Source organism: Pyxicephalus adspersus, chromosome 2 (assembly GCF_032062135.1).
Source record: "Pyxicephalus adspersus chromosome 2, UCB_Pads_2.0, whole genome shotgun sequence".
NCBI classification, from domain to species: Eukaryota; Metazoa; Chordata; class Amphibia; order Anura; family Pyxicephalidae; genus Pyxicephalus; species Pyxicephalus adspersus.
Genome location: NC_092859.1, coordinates 46,132,536 through 46,154,765, shown reverse-complemented (window position 1 = coordinate 46,154,765; position 22,230 = coordinate 46,132,536). Strand labels below are relative to the sequence as shown.

General features: G+C 37.0%; 1 protein-coding gene across 1 annotated transcript in view; it reads right to left on the bottom strand.

Moving 5' to 3' along the window:
• Positions 1-13,154: 13,154 nt before the first annotated feature.
• The window catches only part of DIAPH1 (diaphanous related formin 1), a gene marked incomplete in the record, with an annotated part of 161,638 nt that continues 152,562 nt past the window's right edge, over positions 13,155-22,230 (bottom strand). The window contains 1 exon segment of the mRNA XM_072400670.1: positions 13,155-19,721. Coding sequence (XP_072256771.1) covers positions 19,683-19,721 — 39 coding nt within the window.

Genomic DNA, 22,230 nt, shown 5'->3' with positions numbered 1-22,230 from the left:
TTGCACCAACTACTTTATTTTAGTAAATTCCTCCAGTGGCAACAATGTGGGGTCCAAGTGCCAAGGTTTAGGATAGGGACCTCTCTCCTCATTGTACTGAAAGTAGACAGAGTCATAGGGGCAGACTCAGGATGCTGCAACTGGTACTCTACCTTTACAGAGAGGGAAAGCTTGTTATTTCAAGTTGCAAAATCTTTGTGCAAGGATGAGATTAAGAGCGGGTTTGCCCCTAAGTATTACAATATAGCACACTACACACAATAAAGCTAAAGTCAGCATATACTTACCAAGCATTTGAAAATGCTGTTGGTGCCATGACCTTAACCTTGCTTGTGCCATAAATATTATATACTTTGGAAAATGCAAGCTTTGTTATTGCTGCAACAAAAGGCAAGCACTGTCTTGTTTTCAGATCATGCTGTTTCATCACATTTGATGTGACAACAATAACTATTGGAAGGTCACACTGTTTAAAACATCAATATTAATGCTATTGTTGTATCTCATATCATGTTATTATAGTTATTAGAATACTGTAGTCTCCATAGAAAAGTAGGCCAGAACTAGCATGTAATTTTGATAGTCATAACAGATACTTTGTAATTACACAAACTAAACAAACATTTATATATATGTATGTATATAATATATTTCTTAAATCCCTTGCAGTGTCTTTTAAAAAATGATGTATTATATACAAAATTATACAAATATGGTAGGGCAACTTTAATTCTGTGCTAATCATTTATACATAGGATATATACCATTCCTCACTTTCATCTTTTGTTTTAAGTCTTAAGAAGTTTACAGTTGAAAAGATTAACACCTAACAAGTTTTTATTTCAACTTAAGCAGTAAAAAGTTGACAAATAAGTATTGTAAAAATCCTAGTAGGCAATAAATAGTGATAACTATAGCTTGGTCTTACGTATGTTAACAATAAGGTGTCTTCCAAGAAATGAAAAGATGTATGTGATGATGTTGCATGTGTGGTATCCTCAACTTTGGAAACTGGAATGGGCAATGTAAAACATATGTAGTGAACAAATTCTGGGAAATGTATAGTTTTCTGAGAAAGGATGTGCAGGCCTTTCCCTTAGGTAAAAATGTAGCAAAAAATATCATCCACATGTATGCAATTTGAACTTTGAAAGCATGTAGCATGAAGCATGTTGTTGAATAGTTTGTGGTATGGTAATGCAGAAGAATTGAGATATTTAATTTAAAACTTATGCTCATTTTGGCTTTTTTTTTCAAAGATATGGATGAAATAGGCATAAATAGGTGGGGTAATTGTGGATAACGAAGGGGCATGTGGTTGCAGGCAGGCAAAATGTGAGTCAAGGACAGGGTAGAGGTTTGTGGCTGCTGGTGGGGTTGTTATGCGTGAGAGGAGAGATTGTGGGAAATATGGCATATATTGTTAGATGGGGCTAAATGCAGAGGTTATACCTATTGGCTTATTCAGGCCATCCTAACTATAGATTATAAAGGATGCGAGCCAGGAAGCTTCTTAAATGACAATAAATTCATAGTTATTAGCTAACGTATGTCTAAGTGTGACGTTTCCCCATGTTTTGCTAGGTGGAATTTTTGCAGTTAATAAAATTATTAATAAACAGGATTTATATAGCGCCAACATATTACACAGCGGTGTACATTAAATAGGGGTTGCAAATGACAGACAAATACAGACAGTGACACAGGAGGAGGAAAGGACCCTGTCCTGAAGACCTTACAATCTAGGAGGTGGGAGAACTAACACACAATAGGAGGGGAGATATGTAGTGGTGGGAAATAGTGAGAGTTTTAAGAGACAGAAGAAGACAGGTAGATGAGTTTGAAAAAATAGGTTTGGAGTGCTCTTTGGGCAGGAGCAAGTAGAAGCAAGCTGAATAGGATGAGGAAGACCATTCCAGAGAGTTGGGGCAGCTCTAGAAAAGTCTTGTAACCGTGTGTGTGATGAGGTTATGAGTGAGGAAGTCAGTTGTAGGTCATCAGAGGAGTGAAGAGAATGGCTAGGGGAGTATTTTTTTACCAGGTCAGAAAGGTAAGTGGGACGAGAACGGTGGAGAGATTTGAAAGTAAAGCTCAGGAGCTTGAATTTGATTCTCAGATGAAATGGAAGCCAATGAAGAGAGCTGAAAAGAGATGCAGCCGAAGAAGAGCGGAGGGAAGGATGGATGAGTCTGGCTGCAGCATTCATAATAGATTGTAGAGGAGAGAGTCGGGTTAGTGGAATACCAGAGAGGAGGAGGTTACAGTAGTCCAGATGGGAGATGATAAGAGCATGTACAAGGAGTTTGGTGGTCTCAGGGGACAGGTAGGGGCGGATTTTGGAGATGTTGCGTAGGTGAAAGTGACAGGACCTGGAAATGTTCTGAATATGGGGGGTAAATGAGAGAGCCGAGTCAAAGGTGACACCAAGACAACGTGCCTGAGGGGAGGCCCGAATAACAGTGTTGTTTACAGTTAAGAATATGTCAGGGGGAGATTGGTAATGTGAGGGGGGGAGATGACGAGTTCTGTTTTATCCAAGTTGAGTTTTAGAAATCGGTCAGATATCCATGATGAGATGGCTGACAGGCAGCATGAGACCTTATCCAGGACTGAGGGAGACAGGTCAGGGGTGGACAGATAGATTTGAGTGTCATCAGCATACAAATGGCACTGTAAGCCAAAGGAGGAAATGAGATTACCGAGAGAGGAGGTATACAGAGAAAAGAGAACCGGTCCAAGAATTGACCCTTGGGGAACACCAACAGGGAGGAGAGTGGGTGAGGAGGAGTTACCATTGAAAGAAACTTGAAAGGAGCAGTCAGACAGATAGGAAGCAAACCAAGAGAGAGCAGTGTCACAGATACCAATGGAGCGCATGATTTGTATTAGAAGGGGGTGATCAACAGTGTCAAAAGCAGAGGAAAGATCAAGGAGAAGGAGCAGGGAAAAGTTGCCTTCAGACTTAGCTCTGATGAGGTCATTGGCCACTTAAGTAGGGACTGCTTCAGTGGAATGGGCAGTTTGAAAGCCAGACTGGAGAGGGCAAGGGGAGAGGTGTCTATTGAGGGTTTCATCAGCATAGGGAGAATAATGGCATGTTTGAAAGCGGAGGGGTAGATATCAGCAGAAAGAGAGAGAGGTTGAATAGTTCGGTTAGGGCGGGGGCTAGGATGGAGGATGGGGGGGGGGGCTAGGATGAAGTAGATCAGGGGGAATTGGGTCAAGTGGACAGGTAGTAGATCGTAATCTAGATAACAAATAAAATAAAACATCATATAAGTGTAAGCATAAACAAATTCCAGTCTAGCTTGTTCTCTTAATTCAGTACAGACTTTACATTGTCAGCACCCTGATTATTACCTTTATGTTGCTAGATATACAGATATACAAATGTATTTATAGAACTGCCAATGAGTGTACCAGTCCCTTAGAAGAAGTCACACAATTTACATCTGATTGATTGTTTTACTCTTACTTTTTTAATAATTAATTTATAACGTTTTTATGGCAAAAAAAATTTTTAAGACACAAAAAAAAAATGCAGATGGAAGGAGAGTTTTAGAAGCACAGTTTTAACTAAAACACCAAAAAGTATAAATTCAGCCCTGGTTATGTTAAAGACTTACTAGGTTTCTGTATTTAGTGAGTTTGTATGGTCACTCAATGTTAATGTAAATTTCCTTTGGGTATTTTGCTTTTTCCCTGTAGTTTTAAATGCTAGTAGTGTACTAATCTTCTATTAAGCAATGTAGAGAGAGTTTTAAGCTTGTACAGTATGACTTTGCAGGGACATGGAGTCAGGATGTATAAATATATTATATAAATATAACTCCAGAAGAAACCCTTGTATTATGTGGTCCAGATCAGGGGTCCTCAACCCCCGATCCGTGGCCCGACAAGTGGGCTGCGGCTCTGGCCAGTGCACCCCCAGCGGGGTCGGAAGGACCCCGCCTGGGGGGTGCACCGGCCAGAGCTGCGGATCATTTCTGCTGGAGACATCGCTGGCTTAGGATGGTAGGTGGGTCGTTTCTCGGGTCTGAGTCTGCGATGGGAGAGTGGACAGGTTCTGGCATCATGACGTCACTCTGGGGGAAGATTCTTCCGCTTCCGGAGTCCATGAGATTAGTGGTCCGTGAGATCCAAAAGAATGGGGACCACTGGCCTAGATGGTCTCTCTCACAATACCATTTCCCAAGCTTCCCATTATGCAGGCAGAGAATTTGCTTTGTTTTAGCTTTTTTACAAAGAACTATGTATATGCACTGTAAAGCCTAATTCTAAAGTTTACAAAAGGTCTATTTGTTTCTAAAGACAAAGAAATGGGATGTGACAAGTTTTATTTTTAGACTGCATGAATGTAAAACAACAACAGTTTTGGCTTAGCCTTCCTAAGGTCATCATTTGATAGCTGTAAGAATATTTGCTGAGTAAGTTTTTAAACAGCATAAACAACAGAAAAGAAAAAAAAATCTACTTATTATGTGAGCAAGCAGAATAATCAGTGTTTACTTCTAAAATGTAAATGTTGTTGAAAGGCCATGTTTACCCAAAAATTCATATTTCAGTAGATTAATAGATACAAGCAGGTTTCATTATCCTCTAAGTGGACCATTACTTAATTGTGTAGGCTGCCATTGTTTAACCCATTCTACGGAATGCTAATTGCCTGGACATATAGCTGATGGTTTGTGCAGGTTCTTGTTGTTCACTTGTATCTACTCTATTGAACATCCTAATGTTATGACTGAGCGGCCCAAGATGACCACATGTAAATCATAGAGAGGATGAAACAATACCCCTGTTTCTTTCATTTGTCCAGCCATTTTCTTCAGTTTTCTCACTATATATAAGTGGATGATACCACATTTCAGATCACTTACAGCTATTGACTTGTCTGTCTGTGTATAAAATAGGTACGATTTCTTGACATTAGAATGAGGTTCAGCACATGTGGTCCTTGCTTTGTTACTACAATCGAATTCATAAAATCAGAAACATGCATGGACAGTCTGCCTTGAAATTTCTGATCTTTTTGTATTGCTGGTAATAGAGATAATGTTACCCTAACCTAAATTACTATATACAGACTATGCCAGTCCAGCTTGTTCACATCAATTATTTCTTTTGCTATTCCAATAACTTCACATATAGGCTTTTATTGTACCATTTAACACGTCACAGCTTTCTAGAAATTCTTAGATAGCAGCTGTAAAAACTTGTTGTAAAAATCATCTTTTCTTAAAAAAAGCTGGACAAGTATAATCTGTGTGAATCAATTTAGACTTCGTATGGTAACATTATATCTCTTTTAATGTTTGAATATATATTTATATACATATATTTTATTACATATACATACATTTTTATCCAGTAGCTCACACTGCTATAAGATTTTAGTGATCTGTTAGCCAATATGACAAAAATAATATTTCAAGAGATCAGGAAGAAAGAAGTTTGTTATTGTACTTATTGCACTCAGAAAAACTCTTCAGCTCTGCAGATTCAACACATGAAAGTTAATTTTTACAGCGTTTTGCAGCTGCTATGTGTCACAGATCCCCACAGGACCAGGGAATCTGTGCCCACTTCTGTGTCACCCATGTCCCTGGCACTCCTCTGCAGCAGCTCTACTCAGGAATTCTATGCCCTTTTAACTTCCTGGTATGAGTCCAGTGAAAGCTGCCCCTTTACTCCCTCAGAGGACCAGAATTTTCCACAGAAGCACTCCACCTGCTGGTGGTGGTGTGATCTCCACCTGAGCTGCCTCTGCTCCAACACTCCCTCTGGTGGTGGATTTTGTTACTTGCTGGTCACCTGATCTATGACTTCCTGAACCCGGCTTTGTCTGACTATTCCTGATTGCTGCCTGCCCTGACCTCTGGCTCATCTGACTACGATTCTGTCTCATTTTCCTGTACTACCCTTTGCTCCTAACCTATCAGCAGTTACTGTGCATGGGGGCTGCAGCCTGGCAACAGCCTGCAACGCAACATCCTCACCTCTAGAGGCTCTGGAGAAAAAAGTCAGTTGCTTAGCTTTTGTGCCCCCTGCACATCTCTGCCAAGCAGGCTGGTGACACAGAGGGTCCACCATCCCGCCCTGAGACACTGTAACACTATGCTAGAGAGCCATGGCACAAAAGATGCTTCATTGAATAGTTTAAAACACTTATTAGTACTGTTTTTTGGAAAAGCAAGAGTAATTGGAGGGGTTTCTATCTACAATTTATTAATTATGTCCTGACTTTGATCTACAGTATCTAGATCTGTGAATGCTTGGTATCTTCCTTCATTACTTAAAAATAGCTGTTCACTGAAGATTACTATTGAAGAGGCAGATGAGCCATGTTTTTGTTTTCTACCACTGGTATATTTCATGCTCTAACACACAGTACTACAAGCATGGAAAAACCATAAATATGTTTTCCTTCCAGAAAAGTGATGGCATTGGGGTTATGCCATGTGGTCCGATTTATTAGAATTAGTACCAAGTGCTTTTATACTTTATGATGTATAGAATTTAATGTTTTTTATCATACATTAGCAAACATCCCTATCCATGTCTACGTTTGATAATCAAGTTCAGATAAATGAAGCATTTTTGCTGGTTAACAGGACTGACTGAAAAGATGTAAACACAAAAAGTAAAATGTTAATTTTTTTACTGAGCTAGAAACTGTCTCCCTCCTAGAATTTCTTATTACTTCCAGATGTGCTGTTTCACAATCTTAGACTCCTGGGAGAATGGAAAGTAAACAATAAAACTGTATTCTGTATTGAAAGTTTTAAGTGAGGCTCCACACATGACCAAAGCTCTGAATATCTGTCACATAATCATCAACTTATATTTTGCAATACTGTGAACTAAGGTCCATCCCATCTATTGTTCCACACTGTTATATGTTGTAAAATAGAAATTATAGTCCCAGTGCAACAGTCTTCAGGTCATACACCTTCCAATAGTAACATGAAATTGAATACTTACATTAAGGCTGTCCAACTCATGTTCTTGAGGGCCGGAATAAAGACACATGTTTACGATCTAACAGACAGCAGTAAATGCATTGAGGCAAGGACTGTAAATGAACAGCCTTAGCTTAGGTCATGTGATTTCTACTTAACTACTATTAATAGGCAATACTGATCATTTAAATAGGTCATGTGATCACATCCCTGTATTGAATTTTGCGTACAACATTTTTTTCACTGTAAGATAAAAAATAAAATGCGGGTGTGCCCTAACAATGAACTTTATTTATTTGGTCTTGTTTGGTCAGTTGAATGTAGTGTTAAAAATGTCTTATTATACCTATTCGATAAGTACTATGCAGAAGAGCTGAAAGATATTTTTTAGTTCTGTTTAAGGATTACAAAGCTGCTTCCCCTTTAAAAGTACAGTACAAAGAGTGAGGGTTGTCAGGTTGACTGGGACAGTATGTATATGACTGGCAGGAATACTAGGAAATCCACATTAAAACAAATTGAAAAAAAATGAATGCAGCCACATCTAAGGACTGGCAATTTGCAGTATATTTCACTTTTGTTCTTGGGTTTAGCATTGGTTAATTTGGCACCATCCCATGTATTACTTTGCTGATGTTATGAGAAATCTGCCCTATTGGCTTTGCTGGTCATTTATAATGCATCCTGTGAAACAAGAAACTAGTTCAGTTGTCTGGTCTGGATAACAGTGCCCTCTGAGTCCAGACACATGACTGAATTATTGAGCCATATCGCATGTTGCTGATTTTATTGAATTATCTGGGGCCTGTCTGGCGTGTGGATAGCAGCTGCAAGACACGCTTATGAAACTAGAGAACTGGCTTTTATTCAAGCACAGAAACACAAGAAAAGCTTTCCTAATTTTTGTGAAACAAAAGATGGTATGCTGTAGACAATAAAGCTGAATGTTGGTAGTTGCTTATAGTAGGAGCCAGCTGGAGATTATATTTCAGCATTTTTCTTACCAAGCAGAACAGTGAGGATACTCCACCAAAACAACACCTTGCTGGCCATTACAAACACACCTGTATAATATTTATAGCTGTTTCCATCAACTGGATTTAAATCAAACCAGAAATATATTTATTGTCCCCCTTTCTGATCTCTCAAAATAATATCTGTAGTCTTGCTACTGTGCTGACCCTTTAACACATTCTGAACTACTAACCTAGAATGAGCAAGCAGATCAGAAATTCTGTTGATTTTGAATGTCATCAATTATTTTCTTTACTGCAAGATGTACCAATGCCCAAATTGGCTGTTTCAGTCTCTGCTGAATCACAAATTCCTAAAAGTCTGCTGGAGAGCGGCAATCTAACTTCTCTTTTAAACATCCAAATAACATCCAAGAGGGGTGAGGTATCCCTTGTCTAGAATATCTGGAGACTGCAGGACCTTAACATGCCACAATAGTTGCTTTTTCACAAATCATTCTCTCTTTTGGGTTAACCTCGTTTTGGACTATGATAGTGTTCCTCAACCTTTTTAGCATGGGGGAAATATTGTTCATGTCTTCAGGAAACCCACCTTATAATTACTAAATCTACAGCTCACAGTACATTAGTGTGGTGGTTCTGGCCTCTTACATTGCTGGCCAGTGGGAAGAATGTCACTTTTACAGATAGACAAAAACATAATTGGTATCCAATAAACTTACCTGACTTACTGTTTATTGCTCAAAGAACCCCAGGCAAACTCTGGAGGAATCCTGGAGTGGAAGGAGCAGTCCTGTTGGTAAATACATATAACCCTGTATCTGGGACCTAACAACTCGGATTCAAATGTACCCCACTTTACCTTCAAATACTCAAACGAAACTTTCCACACATGGCCTACACAAGAAGAGGGAACATTTGCTGTAAATTGTAAATGCAACATGCTGTCAGTTTTTTGTCATTACAATGAGCAGTTCTGTGTGTTATCTGTAATGATAACAATAATCACCAGGGCCAATTCAGAGGGTGAATCTTTCCTGCATAGTTATAATAAAAATTTAATCTAATATAAAATACAATATAAAGTGTATGTAAAAGCAAATGTCTGCCTGCTGGTGAAATCAAGACCTCTTTGTTGGTCTTGATGACCACTGTCACAGAAAAAGTAAGGCAAACTCTAAACATTTTGAATTATCATGAGAGAACTAGGTGAAGCTAAATTTTACGCTACTCTCAGTTCCTAGGAATTCTGTTCAATTTATATAGATTTCTTGTTGCATATCCAAGACAAGAACAAACATTCTACCATTAGTATACAGACAACAAAAATCGAATTATTCCCTATACTAGCCAGAAAAAAAAAAACTTTTTATAAACTTTTAAGTGGAAGTAAACTCTAGAAAAAATTGTGTCCAGGAAGGTCTTTCAATGCAGAAAGGACAGATGAAGTCCTATATAATAGTCCTATAAAATACCATTATCTGAATAATTTTTAAATACAACAGCTATTTCTTCTCCTCTTTTTGGTTTTGATTTTCAGCCATCTTGATTGGCCAAGCTAGGATGACGTAACTTTATTCAGAAGAAGACAGATCAGACAGTTTTATCGCAGAAGGTACATTGTCTGTCTATTTTTGCAATAAATATCAGGTTTATCAGGTTTAGACTTATCCGGTAATAAATGTTCAAAGAGAAACTTTGGTCCCACCTTAAATGAAAATTGTTGTTGCACTTATTCCTATAATGTCACAACAACATTTTTTGGCTTTTTTTTTTAGCTGTGCCTGAAGTATAGTTAAATCATACTATCAAGGTATATCTACAGACATTTCCTTTCCCATTCTTTTTCTAGCATTGTCACTCTTTCCTGTGTGATCTTATGTGATGTTCAGCTGCTGGGCCTGCTTCCACAGGAAATTCATATAAAGAGATTACAGGATGTGCATGGTGCATGGAGAGAACACAAGACGTTTATACAAGAGACTTATGGAGAAAACTAGATTTTATCAACAAAATATAATCATTCATAATAAACATTTTTGTTGTCAGTGCTTTATAAAATCAAATACCCTTTTGTTAAAGTTTTTAGTTCTAAAGCTGGAATCAGAATGGATCAGCCATTCTCAACCATTTTAATATAAAGCAACCCTTGAAATAAGTTTCAGATCTTTAGAGAACCCCTTCTAAAAATTACTATATCCACGGCTCACAGTACATTAGTATGGTGATCAGTGAGAAGAATGCTTCTTACATTGCTGGACATTGGGAAAATGTCATCATTCCAGATATCCAAAATAATCATTGGTGTCACTTAAATTGACATGAAAGGGTCCAGGTTGTTTATGGCTCAAGGAACCCCTAGCAACTTCGGGAGGAACCCAAGGGCTCCACTGAACCTCGGCTGATACACACTGGTATGGACAAACAATAATTACAGCATCCTCAGCAGGGGATTCTAAAACACTTCCATATGTGAATGGAGCAGCCAACTCCTTTGCTTCCTCCAAGGATCTTTATCCTCAGCATTGCAGCCAGTCTGTCAGGGACAAGTAAACGTTGTAAGCTGGCTGGGAACAATTTTTTTTTTATTAAATAGTATTATTTCTATGCCCTTTATGTTGTTTTTAATAACATTCATGGCCACACACTGATATTCTTGTATTGATATTTATTCAACCATAACCTTGATAGAACACAACATCAACCGTACTTTATAGTAACAGCACAGAAGTTCTCTGTGCTCTAAGAAGTAAATATGAGGCCTCTTTTTATTATAATATGCACAATTACATGTTATTTATTCCTCTATTCTTGTTTCCTTGTAGTTTTCAGTGTTCAGCTTGTAGGTTGGGAAGTGTTCACATATTTTTTGGAGTGTTCCTATGACGGAGATTACTGAACACTTCTTTTCCATTTGGTATGGTTCAGAAAGAACAGTACATGCTAATGACAGCAATACAAAAGACCTGTACCTTCTGAAAAAAGTACCAGAGAGAGCTCCATGATTGGAAATGACCCAGTCATGTGACTTGATCACATGACCAAGCTGTGCTCCCTGCTTTTATTTTTCTTTCAACTTTCACTTATTTTTCTTGCGCCCCCCCTGGAGTCCTGAAGCTTGTTCAGCATGAGACACATTCTTTGCTTTAACAGTGTGTAGTGCTGTTTTTCTCTTCTTAAAGCAGTGGTATGACTTAGTGCTGCTTTAACATTTCTTTTTAAATGAGATCATAATGTTAAAATGCTTTGCGCTACGTGCATTAGGAAACTGTTAAAAGCTATGTGATATTTTATTCATACTCAGATTTCCCAGAAGAACTATTTGGCTTGGAAGTTTCTCAACTTAAGCACATTGACTTAAATACTAAACAGGGATTGTTTTATGCAAAGCAGCCTTGTGAAAACAGCAATTTAAGTGAAATCAGTGGGAACTTTGTAATTGAAAAAGCAATTGACCCCAATCATCAACATGTTACTTGTATACAGCTTAGACTGAAAGATGGTTGTTGTCAGGATTGTATTATGTTTGACTTGTCAGAAGGCTTTTAGTGCCCGCACATGTGTAGATGGTGACATCTTGTCATTAAGAGAATCACTAAGAGAAAGGAAAGAAAAATCCTCTACATCAACTGGGTGAGCCAATGAGGCTTCTCGCTGTAGGTAATAGAGAGATTCTGCAGTGTCTTGGTCCTCAAGAATCCTTTGGGGCAGGTGAGTGCTCCTAAATTCTACCCCGCTAAGGAATAAGTAAATGACCCCTTTCTCTCTTCACAAATGTAGATTGAATGGGTAAATATGGTTTATATCAGCAGTAATGAAAAACATTCCCATGGTAATGCATTTCATATCAAGGGCTCTGAATACACTTAGACAATATGCATGTTTAACAACTTGCATTACAGTCTATGGTTCACCTTTCTTGGTTGGTTTTAACTTTTTGAGTACTATTGATTTTATTAAATATTGTTTATTTGAATATGTTTTATTTGTTCCAGAATATACACTTTCCAATTTTAGGTATGTTAAGTGCTTTGTGAAGGAGATCTACACCTGAAGAAGACCCAGGCTCCACTGGCTTAAACTTAAGACTCCATGCCAAAGAAAACATTTTTCAGCTTTGCTTCAGTTTTACAAACACATAGGGCAATATAGCTTTGAGTCAGAGCAAAGGAGCATACTGCAATAAACATGAAGCATAGCAAAAAAGAAGCATCCATGTAGACTTTCCAATTGTTTCAATAAAAAAGCTTATACAGTATGCTTCACAAACTTCAAAAACAAACTTTGCAGGTGCTTTAAACCTGCCTGAACCACTAGGCACAACTACAGTGATCGATCATGCTATCAAACACCATTCTTATCCTCTAACAGTTATAAGTGAAGCATTGAGGACACCTTGGGTTCCTTTCCAGGAGGTGGTATGTATTTCCTTAGGTTGTGAATTCTGGTAGAGACAAGGTAACATGTATACCCAATGAGAAAATCTTGCTTACAGAGACTGAGACACAAACATTTTGACCTAGACCTTACTAATATTGATATAATCAATTTCTACGTTCAATGCTGCGTGAAAGGATGGCTACTTTTTATACTGTAGAGTTGGAGCTTTATAAAGTATCAATAATGGTTGTCATGATAAAAGAATATTTAGGATTGCTACATTAAAATGTGATACTTTCATGAAAGAAAGGAGCACCTGGAAATTGAGATACATAAGGGTACTGTAGGATACTTGGACTGTACCATATAAATACTGTTTAATTAGGTGATCGTTTTCCTTTTTTTAGGCTGAGCACATTTTAAGGCTGAGAACACCTATCATTCATAGTTCAACAACAATCTTGCCCATAAATCTACCATGGGATGGAGATATGCATAAGGCAGATATGTTTGTATTTTGTTTTCTGTGTGTTAACCACTTTCTCCATAAACATTTACAAAGGACAAATAAGTGAAGACATGAAAGTAAAGGAAGTATGTTAATGCCAGGATAACCAGATGATCGTAAGGCGAAAAAAAAAAAAAAAGCACCCAATTCATCTTGTAAGCCTGCTATATATATAACATTTTTGAGGGGTTTAGATATGCTTTAATGGTCCTTTTGCTTCACTCATGTCATCAATATATAAAATAACAGACTACCTTTAATGTTTAGATATGCAAGATGCTGAATGTAAATGTAAGAGTCCATGTGATGTACTGTGAATAAAAACACAACTAACAATTTAAATTTTTTATTAATATTTTAAACAAAATATGACATGATTATAATCCCCAGGAAAAAATAAAAACCAAAAATAAGCTAGGTAAACATGATATGTTTCCAGTGGTACAAACACATGTAATGTTTACATTGAATGAAAGTTGTATGATCAAATGATGAGATGTGCCACCTTTGGCCTTTAGGATTTCAGAAAAAAAAAAACCATAACATAAAATCAAACGATTGACACAGTAAAATGGAATATGGAATGCATTATGTTATCCTAAAATAGCTAAAATAGCATGAGATCAAGATATGGCAGATTATATTGGTGGCACTACAGATAATCAGTTTAAAGGGTAACTCCAGACAAGTAGCGATCAAGCTCAAACATATATATGTTTTAAATAGCAAATTATTTGTAGAGTAGAATACTGACTTTGTAAAGTAATGTAACCTACTCTGCTGTGCTGTATAGTTGCAGAGTGATAATACATAATGTACCACTGTTCTGCAGACTACTAATATCAGCACAGTGCCATGCCTACAACATCTTTCCCTTTAGCAAACCCAAATTAAATACCATTTCTTCCCACCTGTCTGCTTACAGAGAAGGCTTTTCCTACTGCAATTCTCAACTCAAAAACAAGTGAGGCATAGAGCATATACAACATAAGACTGTGGCTACATATTGGCCAAGAGTTGTCCTTTAAACTGTAGAAATGCTGTAAATCAGATCATCTAAACAGTTTCACCCTGCCCCTATCCTAACAGAAGCTTGCATTGTCTATTATATTTTGCAAGTCAGAAAAAAAGCCTCTGTGTGTTAAAGATCACAATTTAAGATTAGCAGCAATATTTTTAAAGGGAAGTCTACTCAAAAGTGATGTTTGCCTTAGACAGAAGCCAACAAAGAAATCTCTCAAAGACCTGGGTGATAAGATCTCTGCATTGGATCATTTGGTCTGCACCTACCTACCAAGCAGATGATATGCAGGGTTTGAAAATATATATATTTTTTTTTTTTTGGGTGAGGCATGCAACAAGAGTGGGCACCAAGTTGGGCAGGAGCCAAGCAGGAAACTAAAAGAAGAACATGATGCTGTGCCTAAAATATATTGGGAAGACTGTCAATGACAAAGCCTGTCAACCTATCAGAAAAATACTTTTGAGCTTTGCAAAACTAGCTGCCAGGGAATAGAACTTATATGCTAAAATCAAGCTAAAATGTATAGAGTTGCTGGTGTTTTGTTTTAAAGACCAATTCTGCCCAATATAGATTTTATCATTAGGGGTTTAACAGTTCTTTAGTAGATATTATGTCTGAGATTCCAGCAGGGAGATCTTCCCACACCTCCTACATGGCCATATCAGACCAATTTAGCTGGAATATTGCTGTCACTGGTCTGATAATTTTATACATTTCTATCAAAAGACATCTACAGCAGTGTTTCTCAACTAGGGTTACTGCTGAGGTTGTTAGGGGTTCTTTGACCAACAAGCAATTCGTGCCCACCCTCCAATTATGTTTTTTTGGCTACCTGTAAGGGTGATATTCTTCCCAATGGTCAGCAGTGAAAAGAGCCATTCTTCCTACTGACCACCACACTAATGTACTGTGAGTTGTGGGCATAAAGCATGTGCTGGCTGATGATGTTAAAAGTTTATTTAAGGGTTCCCACTTATTAAAAAGGTCCGAAAACACTGATCTAGAGGTACTGAGAAGAGACATGTTGAGTCTTCCACATAAATATCTTCTAGGTTAGCAACAATAGGAGTCTCACTGAATCTCAGACTATCATATCTCTGCTTGGGGTGGAGCAAAATTCAATTAAAGGGTCCCAGTCTGCTAATAAAGTGAATTATACAGAAAAAAACAAAAATTTGAAAGCAGACAGGTTCTTTATTGCAGAAGGACATGCTATGCGGTACAATAAAATTCTGCATTGCTTCAAACAAAACATGGGAATCTGTTCTAGATACATATGTTCTTTTGAAACTCCCTTGTATGAATCTCCATTTAGGCTCTTGAACCACAAAGGCTGACTGATTACATATGAATCCAGTAATAACATACATAAGTGTGAAACAATGACAATACTATACTTGCAATACAACTATGTTTTGCTTGATATGTGGCAATGTGTTTTAGGCATATCTGGCAAATGAAGGTGAGCCCAGCACCCAACAATCTAGAATTGTAGAAAAAAAAATAATAAATTTCAGATATAAACTAAAATACCAAAATTAAACTAAAATTGGTAAAACTAAAGCACAGTCTTTAACACAGAGTGAGGTTTTATGAAGAGAAAATAATTGTGGAATTCTAGTTAAAACACAAATATACAGATTATTCGGCTATTTTACTTGACTTAACTTACACAGATTTACAAATGCTGCACTTATTAAACACACCTGCTGTATTTTATTCCAAAGTAAAAGATTTTTGGCAAATGAGATTTCTAAATCAAACATAGAATTTACAAAATGTGCATTGAACACATTCATCAATATGAAAAGTGCTTGGATTAATGATCCTATCCAGGAAAATAACATACAAGCAATACTTCTCCCTAAAGGCATTCTATCTAAATATTATGCAGTGTCAAACAAAACAGCTTGCTACTCAGTACATGTAAATCTTTATGATCATACTGGTTATCAAAGTCCACCTACAACAGTTTTGTTGAAGTGGAAATAACCTGCCTTGTTAAGGCTCAAATGGCAAATTGTTCTGCAACAGATTATGTCTCTCTCTCTCCGGAAGGGAATACTGAATGGTTCTGCCAAGTATTTGTTAGTCTTACATTATGAAAATGTCATTGAAAGACATGACATCTTCAGTTGGCTCCTAGCTGTAGCAATGGGTGGGGAAAGCTTTTAAATTAACTTTTTAGGTGAAGCAATAAACACATCGGCTTCAGCTTGTCAACAACTTTTAAGCACAACTAAACCCAAAAATCAAATTAGTAATTAACACATTTGCTTTGAGAAGGTTTTAGTATTACCTTTCTAAATAAACAAATTCCCATTGTGTAGCTGTAATTGGATGTGCACTGATCCACACATTGTTTCCTCTGTAATGAAGGGTGTTGTGAAATGTGGTTTAGCCTCTGTTGTTCTTTCTACATTGAGTGTCACATGATCACTTCTGAATGGCCACCCCACTGGATAAATTCAGAGATGAGAGAAAATCATATCTATTATTATGTATAAGCTTGTGTTAACCCATAAAAAAGATATTCTATCCACCACTTTGCTGCTATATACTATCTGTATTCACATATGAACCTTATTTGCCTTGATTTGGGGTTAGATTGGCTTTAAAGCATCTGTAAATGCTTATCTTGAATAGGCATAGAGAATAGCATTTTAGGCTTCAAAACTGACTCACTAGGTAGTAAGTTCAGGATCAGGATGTCAGCTCTACACTGCTGTAGGAAAATAGAAAACAATTTACATGCTAAATCAAGTAATTTTAAATGGACTATAATTTGTTTATGTGCTGTGCAGTCAGTGTTTAGAAAAAAGGAGGTTCTGCTTATTTTCACTATAGGTAATTGAAGGTGAAGGCACACACAACCTCACAGCTTTTTTTTTTCTCCAAACATGCAAGTTTTATTAGACTCGACCAGCCATTCTTAACCAGGGTTCCTTAAACTGAACTGACTCCAATTTGTTGATGCCAGGCCCTGGAGCCAACTCCACATGGCAGTGGCAGCTCCTGGATGGCCACTGCTGTAAGGGAGACATTCTTTTCACTGGTTGCCAATCTAAGAGATTTTTTATTCTACTGACCCCCAAATTGGTTTTAGTAGGGGTGTCCTTAGATTTTTAGTAGTTTCTCAGGGGTGAAAAGGTTGAAAAAGCTTGGACAAGACCATTGTATCCCAAAAATAGATTAAACAACATTTTCCTATGTTTTCTGGTAAAGTGTGCTGGTGTTTAGGATTTTTTTTATTTTGATGTTCAATACCTATATTTATGTACTTCAGAACTGTTTTACAAAGTTGAGTATGAAAGGAAATGCTTCAATATGGCCACATTGATTTTTAAGAAGGTTATTATCGATCAATATCAGCCATTGTGAAAAATATCTGCAACATATCTACACATTTTTACTTACAAAAATTGGTAATTTGTGGAACTTTTTAAAAACTATTTGTATTCCTATATTCTTCACCCAAATGTACACTTCAAGTGAACCATCTAAGTGCCTCTTTTCAAACATTCTATAAGAAACCATCTAGTACTGATACAGTACAAGAAGGCTAACTGTTAATAAAGAGGCTTAATGTCATGCAAGAAATTCATTGCCCCAAATTATATTACTATTATGTGAACCCATCTAGAAATAATCTCCTACATACATTATTCCTAGACATCCATAATATATTTAAAATATGTATAAAATACCAGTTTAAATGACATCGTACAGCATTTCAAAAACTTTGTAAAACATATACATATTTAATTTGCAGTGTTTGACTAAACATTTCTGTGCACTCTTGCAGCTGTAATAAGAGCATGGACATTGTCCAGGAAAAATGTACAACAATTGGACAATTGAGGAGAAGTAGAGTTGCTGGTTGGAACAATGGACTGTGGTCAGACAATGGTTGGTGTCTCGTTACAAGTTTGATTCTTTTTACATTCAAGCAAATGTGTAAAAAAATACAAAAATATATATTTACCTTTTAAGAGATCTGTAACCATCTACAGGTAGCTGAGCAGAATGACTATAAACAAGAACAATGTGCAAAGGCAATCCAAAAGCAATGCACTGTGGAAATCCAAAAGTGATGCACTGCAGAATTTAGATATGTCTGTCAAGATACTGAAAGGTGATTGAATAAAGACTGACCAGGTTGCTGATTCATGCAATGCTGCCGTGATAAAAAGGAAAACCTCTGACAGTAAGTTCCATTCTTAACATTCCATGTACTCTAGGCAGCCCAGTTTTGACAATGATGTTCGGATAGGTGGTATCAGAAGCAAAAATTGTATGGACACTATTTATCAGTCAGGACAGCAGCACCGGTGACTTATACCAAGGTATCCAGAGTAATAAATTTGCTTTCATCTGATCCTCTGTGATATTTTTCTGACATATGTCAACAGAGATTGTGGGGGGGGGGGGGGGGGGGGAACATGCAGCAGAAGGAGGTCAGGAAAGAAATCCTCCATTTTGCACCTAGAAAACACATAGCAAATCACCTTCCAAGTTTTTTTTTTTAAATTTTGGTTGGACAATGGCAGTGTTTTACCTGACACTGGAGAATAACACAGCAGGGGAATGATCTTTGATGTGAATGGAGTTCTACTTTAAAATTTTAGGGTTGTTCTGCAATGAACAACTAAAAACTATATGTTTCAAACAAACAAATAAATAGCCATTGATACTGGTCAATGAATACAACATGTAGTTGTAGTGACAATTCAGTTAGGGAATACGGTTTACCAACAATATTTGTACCAAACAACTAGCAGTAAAAAGTGCTAGCATCACCGATACATTACTAAACATAAAATAATATAATTTAAAACGTATGAGCTTAGCCATAGTCAACCAAATTTGCCTGTCACAATCAAATGTTTTAGTGAAGTGGTTAGAAGGGTTTTTTACAAAGTTTTGAGGTGTTTTATGAGGAATTACATATTTTGTGCAGCTAAGAAATAGTCATGTTTGTCTAAAATATCACAAACAAAATGTAGGTGGTGGAGGAACTTGCTGATCATATAAAACAATCAGAAAACAAATATGGCCTTGATATTTAGGCTTTGGAGGAGGTTTGCTTATTTTGCTTGTGTTTAGCAGAAATTACATAATGGAGGGCAGAACCAGCATTTTGGACACGTACAATGAATTTTTCACAAAATCAAAGTAAACATCAAATCTTCTTTTAGATCACAGCCAGTGTATCTAATTATTCCAGCCAACTTATCACAATGATACTATCATAAATAAAATAGTCATTACAGTGATATCAACATTCCTTCCTTTAGAGGTAAGCAAACAAAGATTAAGGCAGTACTGTATTTACATTAGTTCATACTTTGGTTACAGATACTAATTCTAGTCTATGACTGTACACTTGTAGGTCTCTTTGACCACTCAGGGTATATCTTGCCCATTTGACTGCAATCATGCCCACCACACTGTACCATATACCAAGATAACATTACCAACCTCTACCACAAATATGATTTTACATTAAAAAACATTTGCATGAAGACCACTGGTTTAGTACTCATCCTCCAAACATGACCAATCAGACATGTATAAAATGTTACATCCCCTTGTTGACACAACAGTTTTAAAAGGGTCTTTGGTGGCAAAAAGTCTTCTCCAAAGATCCTGGAAGATCTCCTACGCGCAGAACTGTAAAGTGCATTGCACACTGCAGGGTTAACTAGCCCGAGTTAGCATATCATGGCTGTCTTCATGAGCTGTATCCATTTCAACCAAGTCATCCTCATTTGCTTTCTTCTTCTTCTTAGCACCCACTGACACTAGCGCATCCTCCTTTGTCAGTTCAGATGCTAGCAACGAGGTAACGGCACAACCAGCTTTCCGATTCGCTGAAAACAAAAAGAGAAAGAAACCATTAGAAAAAATTTTTTTAGAGGAGGCATAAACATGTAAAATCATGATGGTTTATGTCTATAACTTTAAATGAAATGCAATCATGCAAACAACCAGCAAAGTTCAAACATTTAGCCTTTTATATTAGAATATTGTGCTTTAATGTAAAGACACTCCGTGACAAACTCCTTATGCTACTCCACCATTTAATATTAGACATCACCTCAGGACACAGCACCATAGAAGTCTTTGGGGCTACATTGCATGGGCTGAAAAGACAACTTGTGGCCAGTGGATGTAAAGGCTATGTACACACATGCAATAATTGTCGTTGGAAAAGATCTTTCACAATCGTTATAAGGGACTAACGACTGCATGATGCATGAATGAGTGCTGTACATACAGCACCGTTATCCTCTATGGAGAGGGGAGGCGGAGAACAACAGAGTGGCACCCCGCTGCACTCTCTCCCCTTCACTTGCATTATGATCTAGCACTACGGTCTACCATCGCCTGTGGATCCGTCATGACGGTCGTTCGGATGATGGACGACAAGCGCTGTACACATGCCAGATTCTCGTCCGATATTGGCCCTGAGCCGATTATCAGACGAGAACAATTGCACATGTATACCTAGCCTAACAGTGGAGTGGTGACCTTCATATTCCAGTAAGTATGTGGAGGGGAAAGGTGGGTTATATTAAGTCAGGGAAGGGGTGCGGGAAGATAAAGAGTGTTGGAAAGATCAATAACATTAAATAGAATTGTAATCAAGCACATAAAAAGTAACAGGTGGGAGAAAACTCCATTAAAGAATTAATTTTTTCCTTGTCGTCTATGTAGCCTATTTCATTTTACAGTACCAATTTTCAGTATTTCCAGAATTTTCAGTACCAAACAGTCAGTACCAGTCATTAACATTTGAATAACTTTGGCAGAGGCCCAGCTACATTTAGGAAACAGAGTACCTGTCCTAGATCATAAAATATGGTATTAAGGAATCAAGATCTGTCATTTTGAGGCCACCATTTCTTATGTTCCTAATGGTCCTCATATGTTACACATTGCATTAATACACTAATACACTAAACAAGTGTGTTAAGTGAAGAAGTGATGTGGACACCCATTTAAAATATCACCGTCTATATTTTTGTAATTTATTGGACAAACTGCAGTTTTCTTTAAGTATTACCTTTTGACTCTTGACTTTTTCTGAAGCAAAGTTTATCACTTTTATTTTGGTCAGTGCTTTATTTTGTAAGGATACCTAGCAAAATGGGTAGTTTCAACGTCTTTGCGTTCACTTATATGATTTTTGATGGCTCAGTTGGGCTTCCAGGAATTGATATCATCAATCATCATCACCAAGCTGATTTACAGAAAGTAAGTGTTTGTTTTGGGTATAAATAGGTGCCCTGAAAAGAAACACACTTAAAAGGCCTCCTACAGTGCCTGAAACAAAAGTGGAGGTCTTTTTACATCTCATTATAAATTCCTTACCAAACAAAGACCATTCTTTGGGAATACCAGTTACTTAGATTTTAATTTAAAACATGGTGCCATCAGTCTAGAAAGCAGTATATGTAACCAGTCATTAGGTATGGTGGGGCACTATACTTACTTTAATAAAAATAAAACAATATATATATTAAAAGCAAAACAGAGGCACCAACACAAATGCTGCATATTAGCCCCAGTGCAATGACTATTTAGGTTTTTCATTGTCCTGAAAAAAGTATCAATCAAATGTGTCAAGGCACATCTGCTTCCATCAAACCCTTAAAGACCCAGCAAACAACACTGTTCCAACTAAAGAAGAGTACAGTGTACAAAAAGATAACTGTATTTTATAAAGATCATTTAGCCATTTTGTCCACTAAGGCTTTACAAAAAAGCTACATCAAACTTTACTCCATACTTGAAAAAATGTAAAATGTTTTCATTTTTTTTACATCCTAAAGGAAGAACAACTCTGTACATAAAAGTCATGGGGCTGCAGGCCACCGCAAGAGGAATGCACTGATGTCTGCAAATAAAGTGTCTAATTACTTTTCTGTGGGTACAATAACTACTAGGGGGGATCTGCACTGAAAATGCAGTTACAGTAGTTAAGAAGTGTAATTCAGTGGTTTAAACATATAATAAACAACTAAAACACAAACAGAACATGTTTATACACTCATCAAAACATAAAATTATTAGTGAGGATAAACTATTTGGAGTTGAAGTGTAAAAGGGATCCATATGACAACCAGTGTTCTAGCCTTATAAAGCCAAACAATAGTGGTACAGAACACGGAAGCTATGTTAAATGTTTGAAAGAGATAATAAGAGTTCTGTTTTAGTCTTTAACCATGTAGAAAGACTTACTCAACTGAAAATTAAATAAGTACATATCATGCAAAATTCATGCAAAGTATAAAACATGCAAGGTCACACAGCACTTGATTGCAACCCAGCCACATGAAGCAACACAACTCTTGAATAAAAATATTGCAAACATTA